Source organism: Alosa sapidissima, chromosome 8 (assembly GCF_018492685.1).
Source record: "Alosa sapidissima isolate fAloSap1 chromosome 8, fAloSap1.pri, whole genome shotgun sequence".
NCBI classification, from domain to species: Eukaryota; Metazoa; Chordata; class Actinopteri; order Clupeiformes; family Clupeidae; genus Alosa; species Alosa sapidissima.
Window position 1 is genome coordinate 35,120,906 of NC_055964.1, and position 22,632 is coordinate 35,143,537.

At 44.8% G+C, this 22,632-nt stretch overlaps 1 protein-coding gene and 1 non-coding gene across 2 annotated transcripts; one reads left to right on the forward strand and one right to left on the reverse strand.

The window, feature by feature from the left end:
* Window positions 1-56: 56 nt before the first annotated feature.
* Window positions 57-19,554, forward strand: odf2b (outer dense fiber of sperm tails 2b). Its single transcript, XM_042100561.1, has 18 exons — window positions 57-682; window positions 822-926; window positions 1,037-1,216; window positions 1,863-2,050; window positions 4,581-4,722; window positions 5,282-5,413; window positions 5,658-5,732; window positions 6,143-6,214; window positions 6,551-6,667; window positions 7,406-7,591; window positions 8,500-8,609; window positions 10,054-10,189; window positions 10,965-11,075; window positions 12,541-12,792; window positions 14,722-14,822; window positions 17,623-17,785; window positions 17,968-18,093; window positions 19,293-19,554. Exons 1-18 carry the CDS (start codon window positions 572-574, stop codon window positions 19,455-19,457), a joined length of 2,472 nt encoding a protein of 823 aa, XP_041956495.1. The 5' UTR covers window positions 57-571; the 3' UTR covers window positions 19,458-19,554.
* trnak-cuu lies at window positions 1,504-1,576 on the reverse strand. The gene has a single exon. It is a non-coding gene; the product is annotated as a tRNA-Lys (tRNA).
* Window positions 19,555-22,632: the final 3,078 nt, after the last annotated feature.

Consider the following 22,632-nt stretch of genomic DNA (forward strand, 5'->3'; position numbering starts at 1 on the left):
GTCCCGTAGCCAACGGCAACAGCTGCAGGAAGAAGTTTGAACCGACCAATAAACGCGAAGCAAGCGTGGCTTGGGACGCAACAGGAGCAATCAAATCAGTCGTTAGTAAACATTGCAGCTACAGTATGCTACGTTAGCTAAATGAATACTGTTTTTCAGATAACTGTCGGATTTTTCCGTGAATACGGATTAAGAATGTCTCGTACGTTTATTTAGTTAGTAATGTTAGCGTGAAACGAATCCAAAAAGTAATGAACAAAGCTGACGAAGTCTTCTGTAGACGACCCGTGATAACTTGGTTCGCTAACGTTGGTTAGCAATCACGGCTTCAAAGCTATCTATTACTGTCTATGCTTCAAAGGCAAGCTAATAATATAATGCAGATAGCGGAACTTATCCTAACACGGTAGCTATAACGGTAAAGCTTACGGGTGAGGTCAGTTAGATCGATGAATCTGTGCTTGATTCAGTCGATACGTAAATTTGCTGTTGAAAGCACGTCGGTTAAAACAGTGATCCTTTCATGCGATACTAACGTTACAGAGTTGCCAGTATAAAAAAAAAAACAGGGATGAAGACACGTTCCCACTCGCCACCCATTCACGTCCATGTTCCCGAATCGACCGCCTTGCATGTTCACCTGAAGAGGGGTCAAAGTTGCACTGCCTCCCAGTTGGTCCAGGTGAGACATTATATTTATAAACAGACCGCTTCAGTTGTCAGCTATGTAAATCTGTGTCATTGGCGCTCATATTACAGCCTATCCGTATATCCATACAATGTCATGCACCCATTACGGTATACATGTCCATGTTTAATAGAATGAAAGGCCGGGGATTCTACGGGCCACTGCTAAGGTAAGGGCCAAGGTTCCCTGGATACCGCCCGGGAAGAGCACCGCCCCTCGGGATCAGTACAAGTGGGAGGTAGGTCTGTGTATTGTGTCTGGTCATGTTTTGCTACCTTTCACCCTACAAGCCATGACTGGCCCTGCTGTGAATGTGGCTGTCATGCATCCCTGACTGACACCTTGCAGGGTTCTTCCCACTGTTTGGAGATCACTCCTGTTCCCCAGTCCGACGCAGGCTCCTCTCCGCTGAAGCTAGCCGACCTGTCCAGAGATGACCAAGGGGAGGAGGGGCGATGTGACAGCAGGAGCAAATATGACCGGAGGGCGGACTCGCTCATGTCAGAGGGTGATCCACTGATGAGAAAGGTCTGCATCTAAGTATAAGTATATATAGTCTTTTGATCCTGTGAGGGTAATTTGGTCTCTGCATTTATCCCAATCCGTGAATTAGTGAAACACACTCGGCACACAGTGAACACACAGTGAGGTGAAGCACACACTAATCCCGGCGCAGTGATCTGCCTGCAACAACAGCGGTGCTCGGGGAGCAGTGAGGGGTTAGGTGCCTTGCTCAAGGGCACATCAGCCGTTCCTACTGGTCGGAGTTCGAACCAGTAGTCCGAAGTCCAAAGGGCTAACCAGTAGGCCACGGCTGCCCAACGTGGGGCTCGAACCCACGACCCTGAGATTAAGAGTCTCATGCTCTACCGACTGGGCTAATTGGGTGGTTTTGTAGCTGTGTGGTTTAACTTGCAATGCCAGTGTGTCAGTATGTCAGGGTAGGCACCTCTGATTTGCAGCCCATACTCTACTGGCAAACTATTGCATGAACGCTTGCTCGGAGAAAACCACAGACATTTGTGAATAGTTCTCGTCTAATGATTTAAAAATGTGCTTGTGTTCTCACATCTAAAATGTGTGTGTGTATGATCTGTACATGAGAGTATGAGGTGCAGTACTGTTCTGGTGAAATAGTATTTTGAAGATGTAAAATGGCGTCTCTCTGTCTCAGGTGAAGCTGCAGGAGAAGAGGCATCTCTTGGAGCGCCAGTCGGAGCACCTGGACACCTGTCAGCGCCTGATCGGCGTGCAGGAGGAGCAACTGGCCGAGGCCAGTAAGGAGCTGCAGGAGTCCAGGAGGGCCAACACAGACCTGAGGCGCTCCCTGGAGCAGATGCAGGAGGACGCAGCACACAGCAGGTGGAAACCATCAGACACAACCATGGCGTGTGTGTGTGTGTGTGTGTGTGTGTGTGTGTATAGGAGGATGCAGAACACGAGCGAAACATGCATGACCATCAGACACAACCATGGTGTGTGTGTGTGTGTGTGTGTGTGTGCGTATAAGAGGCGTATAACAGGTGGGGGAGCAAGCGAGGTAGACGTGGTGAAGATACGACACAAGCATGCTCCAGACTGAAGATACGACACAAGCATGCTCCAGACTGCAGGATTGTGATGGCAGTAGTTTTGTTCAGGTTAAGAGAGCAGATATGTATGTGTGTGTAGGAGGATGCAGAGCACCATTTGAAGTGGAGAGAGATCTGCGGAACAGAAACCCCCATGCTGCACAATAACAGCTTATTTTAAAGATACAGTAGGGGCTCATTACGTATGGTGATCTGACACACCCATCCTGTCAGACTTGTGTTTTACTCTGGTTCAGTGGCCTTCAACATTTGGCCAAAAGGACACTATGTTATGTTATATATGTTATGTTATATATGTTATGTTATATATGTTACATATTATATATATATATATATATATATATATATATATATATATTAGGGCTGTCAATCGATAAAAAAAAAAATCTAATTAATTACATACTCTGTGATTAATTAATCTAAATTAATCGTATATAATTTTTGCTGTGAAGGTATTTTAAATATTTAAATTCAAATGAATCATGGAATGATCAGCATTAGTGACATTTAAAGTTTAAAAACTCTTTTATTATTATTTTCACTGTTCAAATAATTGCCATAATAATCTATAATATGACCTAATATGCTGAGGAAATAAATTCAAATGTGCTTCGGGAAGAAGTTTTTTTTTTTTCACATACAAGGCATTTCAGGCTACAGATATAACCTAGGGGACACAATGAAAATTAACACTCCCCTCAATGTCAACACTTATTTCTTTGCATTGATGTGCGACTATAGAGTGAACTCCGGTGATATGCAAATTCCTTGCTGCAGACATTGCAGAGGACTTTATTTTCAACACTTTATTTTTTATCAACACCATCAGGCCATTTTTTAAAAGTAAATGTTCCAATCAATGATCCAGGCAACACATTTTCTTCTCTCTCCTTCATTTTACAGTCTAATTTTTACTGACTAGAACGGCTCGGGGTCAAAGGTCATAAGGAATCGATTAATCTGCACTCATTTTTTTAATCAGTTATTTTGACAGCCCTACATAACATATATAACATAACATAGTGTCCTTTTGGCCAAATGTTATATAGTATAAGCACACACACACACACACACACACACACACACACACACACACACACACACACACACATATATAAACATATATATAAACATAGTGTCCTTTTGGCCAAATGTTGAAGGCCACTGAACCAGAGCAAAACACAATGAGATGTTATTATCATTGAGACAACAGGGGTATACAAGAAATTCCGATTGTAGCTTACAGCAGCCGACTATTTAGGTTAAGTTTTAACGTTTAAGGTTAACGTTGTGGACGGCCACCAAGCGTCTTCTGCCCCACGGCTGCGCGCGCATCAAGTTTTGTTGGTAAATGGGAAACCCGTCTATACGGTATATAGAGTTTGGACAACTCAAATCATGGGCGCCATGTTTAAGACCAACCTATGTTGAAATAAGCCGCTTATTTTCACCATTAACAGGCCTATACATGTTCTCAACGTTTGTCAATATGTAAAAGACCCTTAGAGAAATATTCCAGTGGATATTTACCTTCCATATCTGAAATGGGCCTGTAAAAACCCATAGTAGTTAGTGACCACGTCGCCTAATCGGTCTCGATCATGGCCTAATCAGTCTCGACAAGATTGCAATATATCTGAAGAAAATATGACTGTTGTATTTGGTTAGGACAGGTTTTGCATTGGACAAACACGTATGAAACCTTGATTGGTAAATGGCCACTGTTGCATATGGGCTAAGAATGAGTTATTTCTATTCATTGCCCCATAACAAATTTCTGAGTAATTTATTTCTTACTGAAAATGGTTCAATAAAAATGAAAAAAAAAAACATGAAAACACAGTGAGTATGCATTGCGCATATATATATATATATATATATATATATATATATATATATATATATATATATATATATATATATATATATATATATATATATATATATATATGTATATATATGTGTGTATATGTACTTATACTATATAACATTTGGCCAAAAGGAAACAGTAGCCAGAACGGGGGCTTATTCGTGTGATCAGTCCCATTTATTTGTGTGTGTGTGTTAATTGCAAGAATCTTGGCCTTCTGTTCTGCTATAATTATCATCTAACCAGCATGAGAGAGTGTGTGAGTGGGGTCATCCCTAATAGTGCTGTTTCACCAGGTCCGAGGGCAGAGAGGACTTTGGTCGTGGGTTGTGTTAAAGCAGCATTGTTATGAATCTAGCATGCAGGGCTAACGTTAGCTTAGCTGTGGGCTGAGTAGTGATCTGAGCTCTCTACTTCTTCGCTGTCCCAGGGCCGAGGGTGGAGCGCAGGGAAGGGCTGGGCAGGGTGACATCGACGTCCTGCTCAGGACCCTGGTGGAGGCCGAGATCGACGGAGAGGCAGCGGCCAAGCAGGTGGCAGCTCTGCGGGATCTGGTCAGTCAGCTGAAGCAGGTGAGAGCATTTCGGCTCCTAACTGTACATACACACCGCCGCCGATTTGAGCTTCCCAAATCAGTCAGCAAATCCGTCGGCGTCGCGTTTTGGGCGTCTTGAGCATGAATGCTACCACTTCAGAGCGGCCAAAGCGTCCAAAGCTTCCCTGTACTTTTTTGACAAGCGTCCTTGACAGGGCGACCCGAGCTCCTTTGGAAGCTCAAGTCGGCGGCGGTGTGTACGTACAGTAAATCATTTGATTGACATATTTTCTGTCATTTTTTGTATACTACTAGCTCCTTGACTTGGCTAAGATCGGTGTGCAAACAATGATCCATTTTCGAAAAAAAAAAAATACACAACCTCAACAGTTTATCTATTTTTTACTACTTTGAGCACCTTGCATTTCATGCATGTGCATGTCACTGTGATTGCAGCCTCAGTCAGTCAGTCAGTCACTCTGTGTTCAGCACTTGGTCAGCTTGGGCTTTCGTCTGTGGTGCAAAGCAAACCCACAGACGGAGACCAGTAGTCACTGTCGTTGTTTTGACTCGGTGCCCCCCCGTCCCCCCCGCAGGAGAAGAAGCTGTCCAGGCCAGACGCCGCCCTGCTGGGAAAGCAGCACGAGGTGCTGGTCAAGAAGCTGGAGGCGTTCGAGAACACCAACCGCGCCCTCCGGCAACTCCTACGTGATCAGCATGGCCGAGAGGTGTTCACACAGCACAGAGTAGTAGTGTACACACACACACACACACATACTGTACATTAATACACAGGTACACATTGATACATATTGAGATACAGACTTTCTGCATACATGCATCAAATATATTAACAAACAATTCTGTTGTATTCATTGATAATAGTTAGTTTGGCTATGCTATGAGCATTATTTTGTTATGTAAGCCTCCAGTGTTGTGGTCATGTAAGTTTTGTTTTGTTGGGTTTGGCAGACGGACGCGATGCGGGAGATGGATGAGAGGGAGGTGCTCCTGAAGAGACTGGCCGAGTCTGAAGCTGAGAAGATGGTGAGTCCAGTACACGTGCTATCTTACAGGGAAGCTACACCAGGCGTGTGTAACTGAAGTGTTCTGTTCGCAACGCGTAAAATCCATTTTAGAAGAATGGTCTGTTTTTTTCGAACATACGTGCTGCTATCTCATCTGGTGTAGCTACTTCCATTGATTATAGTGGAAGCTAATTGTTGCAGGAGACGCAACGCGAGCGTAACATTTACTGTAAAGAAATTTAAATATGAAAATGGGTCTTCCCAAGACTCCCCACATCCCTCCAAAGAAAGATTGTCAGTGGAACATGGGAATTATCATAACAGAAATTTGTAGTTTAAGAGTACTGGTTTCCATAGTGAATGTTTAGTGTGTATGATGCGTTGGGCTGATATTTATGTGACTGACCTTTTGACCATTTGTTTTCATAGAGGCTGGAGGCTAAACTCAGCACCAAGATGAGAGAGGCCATTCAGAAAGCAGAAAACCTGGAAGGGGAGAAGGTACATCTCACAGCACATCTCACAGCACACAGAACATCTCACAGCACATCTCACAGCACATCGCACATCTCACATCACATCTCACAGCACATTTCACATCTCACAGCACATCTCACATCACATCTCATAGAACATCTCACAGAACATCTCACATCTCACAGCACATCTCAGCCTGAACATCTCACAGCACATCTCAACCTGAACATTACTAACTGATAACGAGGCAGACATTGAGGGTTGCTGTACACTTCATACATTATTTTATTGTTTTATTTAAAATGTACATTATTCTTTTTTCATTGTCTTCATTTTCTGTTGTTTTGTGGTCTTTCCCAGGACCTTGCTAAAAGCTCCAGATACCTGTCCAAGGCTCTGGAGACGACCCACAGCCACCTGCAGAAGCAGCTACGCAAGAAGGAGGCCGAGAACAACCAGCTGGGAGCACAGATTGAGGCAAGGCCCTACCACAACCTCTAAGGCCTACTCTTACCTAACACAACCTCTAAGGCCTACTCTTACCTAACACAACCTCTAAGGCTACTCTTACCTACCACAACCTCTAAGGCCTACTCTTACCTAACACAACCTCTAAGGCCTACTCTTACCTAACACAACCTCTAAGGCTACTCTTACCTAACACAACCTCTAAGGCCTACTCTTACCTACCACAACCTCTAAGGCCTACTCTTACCTAACACAACCTCTAAGGCTACTCTTACCTCCCCTGCTGTTTACATCTGCACCATATGGCAACAACCCTGGAACCCAACGGCCAAAACAGTACACAAGTTAAAGACTTGATAAGTTAAAAACTACCGTTCCAGCTTACTTCAGATTTTTAATCAAAGTAGAGGGGTCACCATGTCAGTCTTCCTACATGATTATTTGGATCCAGGATACTGGATCACATTAGGACCTGCATAATGCTAGATTGGGGACTACAGTTGCCTGACAGCTGTTATGCAGGGAAAACCCCAGCCATATTTTTTTATCATTTCTTCCCTTTTATTTTTTTCTGTTTCTGTCCTGCTCTCCTCGTCTTGTCTGTCCATCAGTCTGACTCTGTGTGTGTTTTCTGTTTGTGTGTGTTTTCTGTTTGTGTGTGTTTTCTGTTCGTGTGTGTGTTCTGTTCGTGTGTGTGTGTGTGTGTGTGTGTGTGTGTGTGCGCGTGTGCGTGTGTGTGTGTGTTAGGCGATGGAGGCCACCCTGCAGCAGCAGCGGGCAGAGATGCAGGCTCTCCAGGAGCAGATCCGGGAGCTACAGCGCCACCAAGAGGTGGACCAGGAAGCGTTGCGCCAGGCCGGCCAATCACAGAGGCAGAGGGCGGAGCAGAGTGAGGGCCATGCCTCCCGGCTCGCCACCCAGCTGCAGGAGACGGTGAGGTGACATCACTGCAGCTCCACTAGGGGGTGCTAGACCTGCTCACATGATGGCTGCAGCTGATGGAACACACCTGCTGGGATCTTTGTGGTTAAAGATGGAGGCTGTGGGGGCGCTGTGGCGCAGCAGGCTACAGCGCCCGTACCATATACGGGTCCGAGTGCCCATGGGGACCCAGGTTCGAATCCGACCTGCGGTCATTTCCCAATCCCACCCCATCACTCTCTCTCCCACTTGCTTCCTGTCACTCTCCACTGTCCTGTCCAACTAAAGGCAAAAAAGATGGAGGCTGTGATATAGTTTTGCTTTGTTGATATTTGAGCTCAACAGCCAATCAAATTACACCCATGCCTTGTGTAATGAGTAACTTTCTGAATTTGGCAAAAGTGTATGGGATTAGAATCGCTGACCTAAAGAATCATAACATTTAGGAATTAAATTAATTAAGGAATCATGAAATTTAGCGGAACAATACAATATTCCTGAAGCATGTCATCTCTTTGCTTCTTTAGTAAAAGAAGTTTAAACTTACTAGTAAACTAAGGTAATACCTGAGCTCTCTACAGATCATATACAGTATATCCTTGATTTAATCAGGTAAAACACTTTTTTGCGATTAAAATCTCTGTGAGAGAAATAGCCAAGAAAGCACCAACCAATAGTCAAACACGGACAATAAGAACAAGACACAAACAACCATTTGTAGCACACTATGACGTCCATCTGGCGTGAGCCACACTGCAGTAGTTGGTGTTGATATGTCATATCCTGTTTGGTGTCCCTGGCGTGAGCCACACTGCAGTAGTTGGTGTTGATATGTCATATCCTGTTTGGTGTCCCTGGCGTGAGCCACACTGCAGTAGTTGGTGTTGATATGTCATATCCTGTTTGGTGTCCCTTCCCAGGAGGCCCAGCTGGCCGACGCCCTGTCCAGCGCAGAGGAGCTGCGCTCACGCCACACCAAGGAGCTCAGGGAGAGGAAGCAGCAGGACCTGGAGCTCATCGCCCTCAAGACGTGAGTGCCCAGGGCAGGGGTCTGGGGTCCCTACAGGTCATGATGGATTTGAGGAATGACCGCTGTGTTGAGATTATTCAAGTTCAAATGTTGCACCTTAGAGAGGTCTTGACATGTGCTCGGCATCATAACAGAGGAATTGTAACCGTGTTGTTTTGTGTACATTTTAGGGCTGTCAAAATAACTGATTAATTTCGATTAATTAATTTGAGAAAAAATAACTGATTAAAAAAATTAGTGCAGATTAATCGATTCCGTATGACCTTTGACCCCGAGCCGTTCTAGTCAGTAAAAATTAGACTGTAAAATGCCTGGATCATTGATTGGAACATTTACTTTTAAAAAACGACCTGATGGTGTTGATAAAAAATAAAGTGTTGAAAATAAAGTCCTCTGCAATGTCTGCAGCAAGGAATTTGCATATCACCGGAGTTCACTCTATAGTCGCACATCAATGCAAAGAAATAAGTGTTGACATTAAGGGGAGTGTTAATTAATTTTCATTGTGTCCCCTAGGTTATATCTGTGGCCTGAAATGCCTTGTATGTGAAAAAAAAAAAAACTTCTTCCCAAAGCACTTTTGAATTTATTTCCTCAGCATATTAGGTCATATCATAGATTATCATGGCAATTATTTGAAAAGTGAAAATAATAATAAAAGAGTTTTTGAACTTTAATGTCACTAATGCTGATTATTCAATGATTCATTTGAATTTAAATATTTAAAATACTTTCACAGCAAAAATTATACATGCGATTCATTTAGATTAATTAATCACAGAGTATGTAATTAATTAGATTAATTTTTTTAATCGATTGACAGCCCTAGTACATTTCCTGTTCTGCTTGATCAGCCGATCAGATAAACCGCTGAAGAGAAGAGTGTTTGTGTCCTGTGTATATATTTATCTGCTGTTTATATTTATATTTAAGGGCAGCCGTGGCCTACTGGTTAGCTCTTCGGACCTGTAACCGGAGGGTTGCCGGTTCGAACCCCGACCAGTAAGCACGGCTGAAGTGCCCTTGGCACCTAACCCCCCCCGAGCACCACTGTTGATGCAGGCAGCTAACTGTGCCGGGATTAGTGTGTGCTTCACCTCACTGTGTGTACACTGTGTGCTGTGTCCGTTTTACTAATTCACGGATTGGGATAAATGCAGAGACCAAATTTCCCTCAGGGGATCAAAAGAGTATATATACTAGTACATATACTTATACTTATTTTTTCTGATGGAAACAGTTGGCAAAACGTGGGGCCTGTAATATGTGTGTGCGGGCCTGTGCGTGTGTGTATGTGTGTGTGTGCGGGCCTGTGTGTGCTTGTGTGTGTGTGTGTGCGGGCCTGTGTGTGCCGGCCTGTGCGTGCGTGCGCGTGCGTGCGCGTGTGTGTGCGCCCGTGTGTGTGTGTGTGTGTGTGTGTGTGTGTATCCTTGTCCTCCTCCAGCCGTGTGACTGAGCTGACAGACGAGCTGCAGACAGCTGGGGATAAGTTCCGTCTGGAGAAGGAGGGCCTACTGGACCGCCTCCATCGCCTTACATCTGAGTCCTCCTCCACCCGCCTGGAGAACCAGAGACTCAGGGTCAGCACTCACACTAACACCACCAGTCTTTACACTCGTTAGGGTACACACTAACACCACCAGTCTTTACACTCGTTAGGGTACACACTAACACCACCAGTCTTTACACTCGTTAGGGTACACACTAACACCACCAGTCTTTACACTCGTTAGGGTACACACTAACACCACCAGTCTTTACACTCGTTAGGGTACACACTAACACCACCAGTCTTTACACTCGTTAGGGTACACACTAACACCACCAGTCTGTACACTCGTTAGGGTACACACTAACACCACCAGTCTTTACACTCGTTAGGGTACACACTAACACCACCAGTCTTTACACACATTAAGTGATTAATCTACTTTCATTACAGCACTCATACTAACACCACCAGTTTTTAAACTTGTTAGGTGAGATACACTAAGTTGATTAATCTACATTCATTACATCAGACAAATTTAATATTTACACTTCCAGTCTATACTCCTGCTAGGTTTCCATATCAGTGGTGCCCACTGACTCTCTAGCCAAAGGACAGCAGCTGCATGTTCTGCTGACCGATAATGATGAAGCTTAGTTTAGTGTTATCATGTGTTAGTTTAGTGTTTGAAATCATTTAGGCATAATATATAAGGATCTATATGTGGACCGTATTAAACGGTGTGCAATGCAGTTGTTTAGTTAAAACTCAAAACGGTGTGTGTGTGTGTGTGTGTATGTATGTGTTCGTGTTTGTGTGCGTGTGTATGTGTTCGTGTGCGTGCGTGTTCAAACTCATGCTTGTAGACCACCCTCTCTGGGACGGAGGACAGGCTCAGTGCGTCGCAGTCCGAGCTCCAACAGCTGAAGAGCACCATCAGGGACTTTGAGAACCTAGTGGACGGCTACAAGACTCAGGTTGGACAACAGTGAACTAACCCTGGACAAGTGGTGCATAGTGCATAGCATTGCTGAACTGGTCCTTTCTTTGCCCCGTTTTTAATATTTACATTCAAGAGACATTTAAGTTGTTAAACACAAAGATGGGATAGAGCAGAGGTTGGCAAATGGCGGACCGCGGTCCGCGAGTCCGGACCCTGACGTGATCCTATCCGGACCCGGACCATAATAGCCCAATTTAGATTTTCACGTAAGATTTCAAAGCTGCGCTAAATGTTTCGTTGGTTAGGATAACAGCATTTACTTCAGGAGCTTCAGGAACCATCATTTCGCTTGCTGCTACTCAGCCAGTGAAATCTGTGAATTCTGATAGAGTCGAGTCAGTGAGGTAAAGTTACTATGGTGAAGAGACTCACTGATAGCCTGAAACGAGCGAGGAGAGGAGACGGCACGAGAAACAATCAGATGGATATCTAAGTTAGGCTACAGTACCGATAAGTAAGTTATTTTCAAATCATGGATTGCTCAAAGAGGAGAAAGCTAGACAGCGAGAACAGAGCTTTATATATGCGGGCAATACCACGCAAAACTGTCACGTCCATAACACCAACTAAATAGGTTACCATGGCATTGTGTTGGCGTTATGGATGTGTGACAGTTTTGCGTAGAATTGCCTTGGACCGACTCTTCTACATATTCTGAGACAGGCGATTTTTAAAAGCGCCAATTTGAAGCACCTCTACTAGACAAAGCATATATTTTGAGCAAGCATAGGGTTGGCAAGGCCTACCCATTCAACAGTGAACTGAGACCACTGAGAATATTTTATGATTTAAGAGGGCAATATGATTGATCCACCACAATCTAGTTAGGCCTACATCCATTCACTGCCCAACAATGTGATGTTCCTGGGTTTCCAGGATTTCGGGTCAACAAAAAATAAATAAAATTAAACTTGCTGATTGATGGGTTAAAGAAACCAGCTGTGGAATATCCATCCTTTTCTCAGCTCAAATTTTATTTTAAGTTCATGTTAAGATCTTAAAAATAGCCAAGGCTACTCAGTTTTTCTCCCCAATATATGCATGTATGTATGTATGTATGTATGTATGTATGGATGTATGGAGATATACATATATATATACACACATATAAATATTTATACACGCATGTTAAACATCATGATGCTCCGGACCTTTGCTTGAGGAAATTTTCCATAACTGGACCTCGCTGAAGGTTAATTGAATAACCCTGGTATAGAGCATGCAATGCATACATATGAAGATAATCTTCCTTAAGGAAATACAGACTTTGATGTTTTCCAAAAACCTTTACTAATTTTCACCATAAAAAATCTCCTCCTCTTTTCTTCCTCCTCCTCCTCCTCCTCTCCTCACCTCCTCCCTCTCCTCCTCCTCCCTCTCTCCTCTGCTCCCTCTCTTCCTCCTCCTCTCCTGTCTTCCTCCCCTCTCCTCCTCCTCAGGTGCAGAAGACGCGTGAGGAGTCGGAGGAGTATCAGGCGAGGCTGGAGGCGCGTGAGCGGGAGGTGCGGGGGTTGCGTGCGGAGGGTGAGCGGGAGGTGGAGGGGGTGCGGAGGCGCGTGCGGGAGCTGGAGCCCCTCGGGGAGGCGCTGCGGAGGAGCGAGGAGCAGCTGAAGGAGGCGCAAGAGCAGGAGGAGAGCCACCGCAGGAGGAGCGCAGAGCAGAGCGAAGCACTGAGGGAGATCAGACTCAAGGTATCACACTCACACACACACACACACACACACACACACACACACACAGGAGGAGCACAGAGCAGAGCGAAGCACTGAGGGAAATCAGACACACACACACACACACACACACACAGGAGGAGCTCAGAGCACACTGGGTCACACACACACACTGGGTTTGTTCTAAACGGAAGACGGCTGCCTGCTGCCTCCCTCGCTACAAAAAGAGCTGTCTCACTAGACATGACTTTGGATTGAATGCATCTTTTAAAAATGAGCGTAACACTCAGGAATCTTTGGTTAAAGGACAATTCCGGTATTTAGCACTTTGAGTCCCTTTTCTGGTTTGTTTTGGATGAACTAGAGTGGTGGACACCGAAATTTTGACGATTGGTCCTGTCTCGACCTTTCTGACTCGTTTTGAATCGCCTTTGACTACTCAGAGTGGCTGCCAACAGGCATACTGTAGGCTACTCAAACATGTCCTAAAACAACCCTTAACGTTCGTTTTCAAAACTGTGCAACTCACCAAGTGGTTATTGGTGTTTGTTGATGTTCCAAAACAAGTAGCGTAGCGAAATACAGTTTCTGTCGTGTTTTATTTGCCATTTTGTAAAATCCCATTGATTTCTTTTGGAAGACTCATTGCACGTTGATATTACTGCGCTACCGTCTATGCTTCAGGTTCAAATATTGAGCGGTTGTGAGGTGTCTGAATATATAGTTCCACAATAGCAAATAAGACGGCTGGAAATCATACATTGCGCCGATATATTTGCTTTTAATAATCAACGAACACCACTAACCACTCGGTGAGTTGCACAGTTTTGAATTTTCGTTTAACACTACGGTATGACATAAGCAAAGGCCGAACGTTAAACTAAATTAGCTTACGTAAGCTAGCAGGCTAACAGTATAAATTAGTTTTACGGGCAGCAGATATATCAGACCAGATGCTATTAATGGTTACAGCAATGGTATAATCAGATAGTAAGTAGTTTATTTCTCATCTCATCTAGAAATCTAAGCAAAATAATGTCACACAAATTACATTTTCAACAGATTCAGCAGCCAATACCGATGTCTTCCGTCATGTTTGTTTACTTTTCACAGCTGTTTCAGATGTTGCCGCAAGGGATTATGGGTAGGAGGGAGGATGAAGCGTGCATCGATGCTGCCTCCAAAAATGACCGTTATTCGGGAAATCTAAGATATCTTAGAAGGCAGCGAAATTTCAGTTTCGAACCGCACTTGCTGCCTCGCTCCCCAGTTAGATATCTTAAAAGACTGCAGTTTTACCCATTTCGAACAGACCCAGTCTCTCTCTCTCTAACACACACACACACACACACACACATTTACATGTCACACACATCAGGAGTGCAAAGCAGAAAAAAGCTCTGGGGGAGATCAGACTCAAGGTATTTTACACACACACACACACACTCTCTTTCTCTCACACCTATATGCACACACACTAACAGGTGATGTCAGAGCAGACCCTGGGGAGAGCCAAGATTAAAGGCATCAAACACACACGCACGTCACTGAGGTCACTCACAGTCTCACTGAAACACACGTGGTCACACGTTGTCTGTGTGTGACACACACACCTGTGTGGACAGGTAGAACAGCATAGAGGTGACAGTGCAGACCCTGGGGAGAGCTAAGATTCACACACACACACACACACACACACACACACGTGGTCACACGTTGTCTGTGTGTGACACACACACACCTGTGTACAGGTGGAGCAGCATAGAGATGACAGTGCAGACCACACACACAAGGTCACACGTTGTCTGTGTGTGACACACACACCTGTGTGGACAGGTAGAACAGCATAGAGATGACAGTGCAGACCCTGGGGAGAGCTAAGATTCTCGCACACACACACACACGTGGTCACACGTTGTCTGTGTGTGACACACACACCTGTGTGTACAGGTGGAGCAGCAGAGCGGCCGCATAGAGACGCTGCAGGAGAAGAACCTGCTGCTGCTGGAGGAGAACAAACACCTGAGGCGCTCAGTGGACACTATGGACAGGTCAGTCCGCACCACTGAACACACACACACACGCACACACACACACAAGCTAGCACACGCTCACACACACACACACACACTAGGGATCAACCGATATGGTTTTTTCAGGGCCGATACCGATATCAATTATTACCAAAACAGGAGGCCGATAACCGATATGTAAAACCGATATGTCAGTTGTCAAAAAGGGGGGTAGGTAGTAAAGGCGATATGCTGCAAAAAATTAATTCAAAAGCATTTCATTATGCAAACTTTTCTTTCTTCTTTTGATACACAATTGTCTATCAACTTGCATCACTTGCAAGTGTAAATCCTGTGTATCATGTTAATCCAAGAGCTAAGTGATAGCAATTATTTTCATAGACTAGGCCTACACAATGGATAAGTGCTTGTTAAGGGACCTGTCACCAAGAGGATGCTTTGCCATCGTGTGTGTGAGTGCACGAGAGAGGGAGAGAAAGAGGTGCATGCGTGATGGCAAGTGTTACGGTTGAATAGTTTAACAAAACCATTTAAAAATAGTTCTTAAGCTATTTAAGTATGCAATTTGTGTCTATGTGTAGGCTACAAGCTACACTTTTGAGAGCCTAAAGCTCAAGACGCGATTTAGTTCAGGTCGGATTAAATTACGGCTGGCCCTGGGTGCATGTCCGTTTCAAAAAGGAGCAATTAGACTTTTTGACGTTCGCTATCGCATAATTTAGGACTTGTCTGTACTATGTCCGCCGTGGTGTTCCGTTATTCACAATTAACGAACGAGGCGGAGGCAGAGAACTCCCGACACGCAGCACCTGAGTTTGTAGGCTAACTAGTAAACAGCATCAGTAACGTGCATCAATCGGGAATTCGCTAAATGAAGGAAGTGGGTGCTTTACTTATTGATCCGGATCAAAGAGACAATAGCTTACAAAGTGGTGTTTTTGTAACTTCAGTGTAGATTGTGATTCATTGCAATTTCAGCAATCTAGGCTACCTTCCTTACCTCCGTAGGCTACAGCTGAAGCCCAGTCTGTCTCAGTGAGAATCCTAAACTTTGTCTGTGTTCAGTCTTCGATCCTGATTGGCTGCATTCGTGCTAACTAACAAATCAGACGGTGTAGTGGGCGGGACAATGCTCTTGACCACAGAGTAGCAAATGCAGGGAGTGAGAGACGCTTTAAAGACAAAGTAGCGCGTTTCGTTCTTTAACCATTTCAATATCGGCTTATCGGTGGAAAAAATGACCGAGACCGATACCAATTATTATAAAAATGCTAAATATCGGCCCTAATAATCGGCCAGGCCGATAATTGCTATCGAAGGTAAGGAAGGTAGCCTACATTGCTGAAGTTGCAATGAATCACAATCATCTACAGTGAAGTTACAAAACCACTTTGTAAGCTATTGTCTCTTTGATCCGGATCAATAAGTAAAGCACCCACTTCCTTCATTTAGCGAATTCCCGATTGATGCACGTTACTGTTTACTAGTTAGCCTACAAACTCGGGTGCTGCGTGTCGGGAGTTCTCTGCCTCCGCCTCGTTCGTTAATTGTGAATAACGGGACACCACGGCGGACATAGTACAGACAAGTCCTAAATTATCCTAAATCGTCAAAAAGTCTAATTGCTCCTTTTTGAAACGGACTGTCAGAAAAGACAACATGCACCCAGGGCCAGCCGTAATTTAATCCGACCTGAACTAAATCGCGTCTTGAGCTTTAGGCTCTCAAAAGTGTAGCTTGTAGTCTACACATGGACACAAATTGCATACTTAAATAGCCTAAGAACTATTTTAAAACTGTTTTGTTAAACTATTCAACCGTAACACTTGCCATCACGCATGCACCTCTTCCTCTCCCTCTCTCGTGCACTCACACACACGATGGCAAAGCATCCTCTTGGTGACAGGTCCCTTAACAAGCATTTATCCATTGTGTAGGCCTAGTCTATGAAAATAATTGCTATCACTTAGCTCTTGGATTAACATGAATACACAGGATTTACACTTGCAAGTACCGGTAATGCAAGTTGATACACAATTGTGTATCAAAAGAAGAAAGAAAAGTTTGCATAATTAAATGCTTTTGAATTAATTTTTTGCAGCATATCGCCTTTACTACCTACCCCCCGTTTTGACAACTGACATATCGGTTTTACATATCGGTTATCGGCCTCCTGTTTTGGTAATAATTGATATCTGTATCGGCCCTGAAAAAAACATATCGGTCGATCCCTAATGGCAATAGCAATAGCACAAGCAGGATTCACACGCATTCGTGGCCGGTCTAGCTCAATTTGAGGGGGGCGTCATATGGATGTCATTGCGAATGATTAAAATGCAGAGGTGCACAGTCAATAAAACAAAACAAAAAAATAACAAAGTAGCTGTGCCAGTCATTTTGAAAAGTTTTTGTTTGGATCAAAGTAGCTGCACCAATCGTAAGTTGTTCAGGTTCACCGTTGGGTCATTACTTATGATTAAATAGCCTTATCGCTTATATTGGAGCTCCCTCGATAAAAATCACTCGTATTACTCGCACATGCTTATCGTGTCATTTTGACCACTGGATTAGCCTACCTGCTTTCTGCAAAACACAAACGAAGGAATTGCAACAGTGGGCCATGAAGATGCTTGCTAGATTCGGATACAGACAGTTGTATAATCTATGTTTTTTTAGCCACTTTCTAACTACTTTCGGGTAACGCGAAACGACGAGCTGCGTAGTTTTTAATGTCTTTACGCATGGTGGTACGCAAGTACCATAAACAGTTTTTCCTTCATGTATGATGGTAATATAAAGAGTGTGTGTGTGCTGACAGACGCCTGCAGGAGGCCAACAGGCAGAGTGGGGAGCTGCTGGAGACGCTGTCCAAGCGTGACGAGAGGGTGAGGAGCTCACAGCAGCGTCTGGAGGAGAAGAATCGGGAGAACGAGCTTCTCTGCAGGCAGCTGGAGGAGGCGCGGGGGGAGGCGCACAGACAGGTGAGATGCGCGCACACACACACACACACACACACACACACACATACTGTACACACACACACACATACTGTACACACACATACTGTACACACACACACATATACTGTACACACGCACATGCTAACACACATCTGTCTGTGTGCTGTCCGTCCATCATTCTGTTGGTGTGTGGTGATGAGCAGGTTGAGCAGAGCCTGGACCGTGCGTTGACCAAAGAGCGGACGGTGCAGGCCAAAGCCCTGGACCTGGAGACCCAGCTGAACGTGGCCAAGTCTGAGATGAACCAGCTACGCCGCTGCAAGGACGAGGTGACTGCACTCAACACACAACACAACCACAACACACCCACAATACAACCACAACGCAACCAAAATACAACCTCACCACAACCACAACACAACCTCACCACAGCCACAACACCTCACCACAACACAACCACAACACAGCCACAACACATCCTCACCACAACACAACCTCACCACACAACCTTACCACAACCCCAACACAATACAACCACAATACAACCAAAACACAACACAACCTCATCACAATCACAACAGATAGATAGATAGATAGATAGATAGATAGATAGATAGATAGATAGATACTTTATTGATCCCACAGCACAACCTCACCACAACCACAACACAACCTCACCACAACCACAATACAACCATAACACAACCTCACCACAACACAACTCCTTTCCAACCACAGACTGAAAAGGTGCATCTTTTTGTTTGTTTGCTTGTTTCATTTTCTTCTTTTCACTCCTGTCTGCTCCACTCTTTTCTTTGCAATCTCTCCTTTCCTCCTCTCCCTCCTTCTCCCTCCTCACCTTTTTCCCTCCTTTCATCTCTCGTCTTCTCTCCTCCAAATGGCTTTCTTCTACTCTCAACCTCTCTCTACTCCTCTCCTCTCCTCCTATTCTCCCGTGTGTTTTCTTCCCCTCTCCTCCTCTTCTCCTCTCCTCCTCTTCTCCTGTCCTCCTCTCCTCCTCTTCTCCTGTCCTCCTCTTCTCCTCTCCTCCTCTTCTCCTGTCCTCCTCTTCTCCTCTCCTCCTCTTCTCCTGTCCTCCTCTGCTCTCATGCCCTGTATTTTCTCTTATCCTCTCATCTCCTCTGTGGCCTCTTCTCCTCATCTCCTCTCCTCTGCGTCCTCGTCCTCTCCTCCCCTATCCTTACCTCCTCTCCTCCTCCCCTTTCCTCCCCTCCTCCCCTCTCCTCCTCCCCTACCCTCTCCTCCCGATCCTTACCTCCTCTCCTCCTCCTTTCCTCTCCTCCTCCCCTCACCTCTCCTCCTCCCCTATCCTCTCCTCCCGATCCTTACCTCCTCTCCTCCTCCCTCACCTCTCCTACTCCCCTTACCTCTCCTCCTCCTTACCTCTCCTCCTCCTTTCCTCTCCTCTCCTCCTCCTTTCCTCTCCTCTCCTCCTCCCCTATCCTCTCCTCCCGATCCTTACCTCCTCTCCTCCTCCTCTCCACTCGTCCTCCATTCCTTCCCTCAGATGGAGCGTCGTATGCAGGGCCGCCTGGAGGAGCTGAAGAAGAAGCTGGAGGAGTCGGACAGCACCAACCGCAGCCTGCAGAGCTACGTCCACTACCTCAAGGCCTCCTACAGCAACGTGTTCGGAGACTCCTTCCTGACCAGCACGGCACGCGCGCACATGTGACCGATGCGATGACCGGAGACGACATGAACATTACAGCTCAGATTATGGACTCCAGGACCTCTTATTACTGTTTTTATTAAAAGCTGATTGAAATGAAGCCTGTATGTCTAAACGGGTTTTCTGAAGTTGAAATTATTTATGAAGTACGCGTGAGACTGGTAGTATGTATGATTTTATCATGCTGTGGTGCTATGCGTCCATCTGATCCTCTACCAATAACAGCTGGCGGGACCTGGTATTGATCCTCTGGATCTGGATTAGGATTGAGATTTGGATCTGGGCTACTAATGCCCATTAAAGTCAGATTATGTCTGGCCCGTCCCCCAGGAGGGAGGTGTTATGACTGATTTAAGTTATCAATTGTCTGTCACGTGGAAATGTACTAGTTTGTTATAAATTACATGTATCCTGAAAAGAAACAGACTGACAAACTACTCTGTTGGTAAAGAAATTAAGTAAAGGAACTGTCCACCTCTGGTCACATGACAGCAAGCAACCGATCACAGGATCTCTTCGTCGTTTCCCTAACGTCAGGAGAAAAGCCGTTTTGGGATACAGCTCCTTAGAGAAAAATGCGATAACAAAAGTGGGGAAAACAGCTAGGAAATTATTGTAGTTACAAAACGGTCCTTTCTCGCATCTGCCATTCTTTTTAGGTGTGTATCGCTTCACATGTTTTCATGTAGGCCAGCGCGTTTCTCAAACTATGGACCGCGGACTAGTTATTTTTCCTCGTCCATTAAGTTATCCCTTCACACTGGCACTTCGCATGCGGTCTGAGGTCAGGAAATGAAACTCTTCCAGTCGTTTCTACTGTCCCAATGTGAAGGCTAACGGTAAGGTTACTTATTAACTCGGCTGTTGTTCAATGAATTTGCTACCAAGTCATTTAGTCATAATGTGAGGTATAGGAACAATCCAAGCCGGAAACAGGATAAAAAAACGATTATAGAAACAATTTATTAATTTTCTCCAACACTCGGAGATACCTCAGATTGCAGCAAAACGTGCAGGGTTACGTACGTTTTGAAAAAACATGGAAAAGTTATGGAATGTGAAAATGGCAATTTCCAGGCCTGGAAAAGTTTTGGAAAAGTCATGGAAATTTGCGTGACCCGTTGCAATTCAACTGAGAAATGCTATCGCATACTTACTTGTGTCTCGCGCAGAGACCAGAGATCGGCTTTTTCTAAAGGAATACTCTCTCCCTCTACTCATTCGACTCGCTTTATCAGTGTTGCCAGATGTACGATAAATAATTATCGTATTTGTACGATAATTTTGACCTCTGTACAATAAATAATGAAAAGATCCCATAATGGTGGCCAGGGGGCCCCAAGCAACCGCTTAGTTCGCTTATGCCTCGGGCCGGCCCTGATCACGTTGACATAGAAAGCCAGACAAAGTCAGACGCAGTTGATCTCAAACAAGCCTAATGCCCTGAGGAGCATGTCACTTCCAGAAACCTCTCATGCCAGCATGCCAGTGTCACATGCCTGTGGCATGTACTTCCGTATAACACATGTCAGCGAATAATCTAACCCCGTCTTGACCTGTCTTTTACTGTCTATGGTAGCACTCTGGACTTGTAACCGGAGGGTTGCCGGTTCGAGCCCCGACCAGTGGGCCGCAGCTGAAGTGCCCTTGAGCAAGGCACCTAACCCCTCACTGCTCCCCGAGCGCCGCCGTTGAAGCAGGCAGCTCACTGCGCCGGGATTAGTGTGTGCTTCACCTCACTGTGTGCAGTGTGTTTCACTAATTCACCGATTGGGTTAAATGCAGAGACCAACCCTCACGGGATCAAAAAAGTATATATACTTATACTTATATATTACAAAAATGAACGTCCAACCAACACCTAGTAGCATATTTCTCAAATACTGCACACTGCATTTAGTATTCCACTGTGACAGCAGACCGTGTCAATGAATCTGTGTGAGGTCTACCATGCTGTTTAATAATCTTTTCCCACCACACAGTGAAGCCCAGAGTCAGGCTCCTCCAGAAGACACTCCCAGACTCTGGAGGTGCCAAAGTGACCTGTCTGGCCACTGGTTTCTACCCTCGTCACATCAACCTGACCCTGCTCAGAGATGGCCAGTCTGTGTCTGACCACCAGATCACTGGGGGGGAGCTGCTACCTAATGGAGATGAGACGTACCAGATGAGGAAGAGCCTGGAGGTCAGCGCAGAGGAACTACAGCATCACCACTATACCTGCACAGCTGAACACCTCAGCCTGGACAACAAACTGGAGATTAGTTTAGGTACCTGGATCTTGATATTAGGAATATATAGTGTTGAGTTAAACCCTTAATTTTTTTTTTTTTTTTTTTTTTTACTTTTTTTTACTGTTTCTTGCAGAGCGTGAGTGGGATTCAGGAACAACAATCATATTGTCATCTGTGACAGCTGTGGCAGTGTTTGTATGTCTGGTTGGAGCCACCTGTGGTATCATTATATGGCGGTGCGGCTGTCACTGGTCACCCTAACTGGTTTGGAGTAGTGTTGCACAGTGTATCGATACTAGAAAGGTATCACGATGCCTTCACATAAAAAAACGATACGATTTCAGACATTTTTAGAATCGATACTTTATTAAAATAATAACGTTCTGTGTCTGTGTGAACTGCTCCCACTCTCCATGTCAAGCAGGCATCTCTGAGTGAGTGATTGCGCAGCCAACATCAGCATAGTCAACACAGTCCTCGGCTTGTGGATAAAACAAAAGGTGAAGTGAAATCTGAAACTATTTTGGATACATCGTGGATAGTGAAGGCAAGCCATCAGGTACACAGAGGCCAGTTTGCAAAATATGTTTCAAAGTCATTCAGAAGCAGTAGGCTACGCATAGAACTTGCCTAAGCATCTCGCAGACATGGACGGATTATGAACTTTTGGGCCCCTGGGCCCAGATGTATTAAGGGCCCCCCACTAATTGTTGTATATGTGGGAGGGGGGGGTTTGGGGGTCCTCCCCCAGAATTTTTTTAATTTGTTTGATATGATTTCCTGTATTCTGGTGCATTTTGGGGATGGCCAATACTAAATTCAATCAGATTTATAGCCTACATCTACATTTTTAAAGAGTTCAAAGAATGACAGGTAGAATAGACTATAGAAAACACCACTACATGATTAGTGTCAAGTTCATCTCTTCAGTTTTAGTCTAGCCT

Excerpts from the sequence above, each read along its gene's own strand:
- odf2b (XM_042100561.1), top strand. The coding sequence starts at position 572 with ATGAAGACACGTTCCCACTCGCCACCCATTCACGTCCATGTTCCCGAA. Across the intron at positions 6,668-7,405 it reads AGCTGGGAGCACAGATTGAG|GCGATGGAGGCCACCCTGCA; the intron begins GCAAGGCCCTAC and ends TGTGTGTGTTAG. Across the intron at positions 7,592-8,499 it reads CCACCCAGCTGCAGGAGACG|GAGGCCCAGCTGGCCGACGC; the intron begins GTGAGGTGACAT and ends GTCCCTTCCCAG.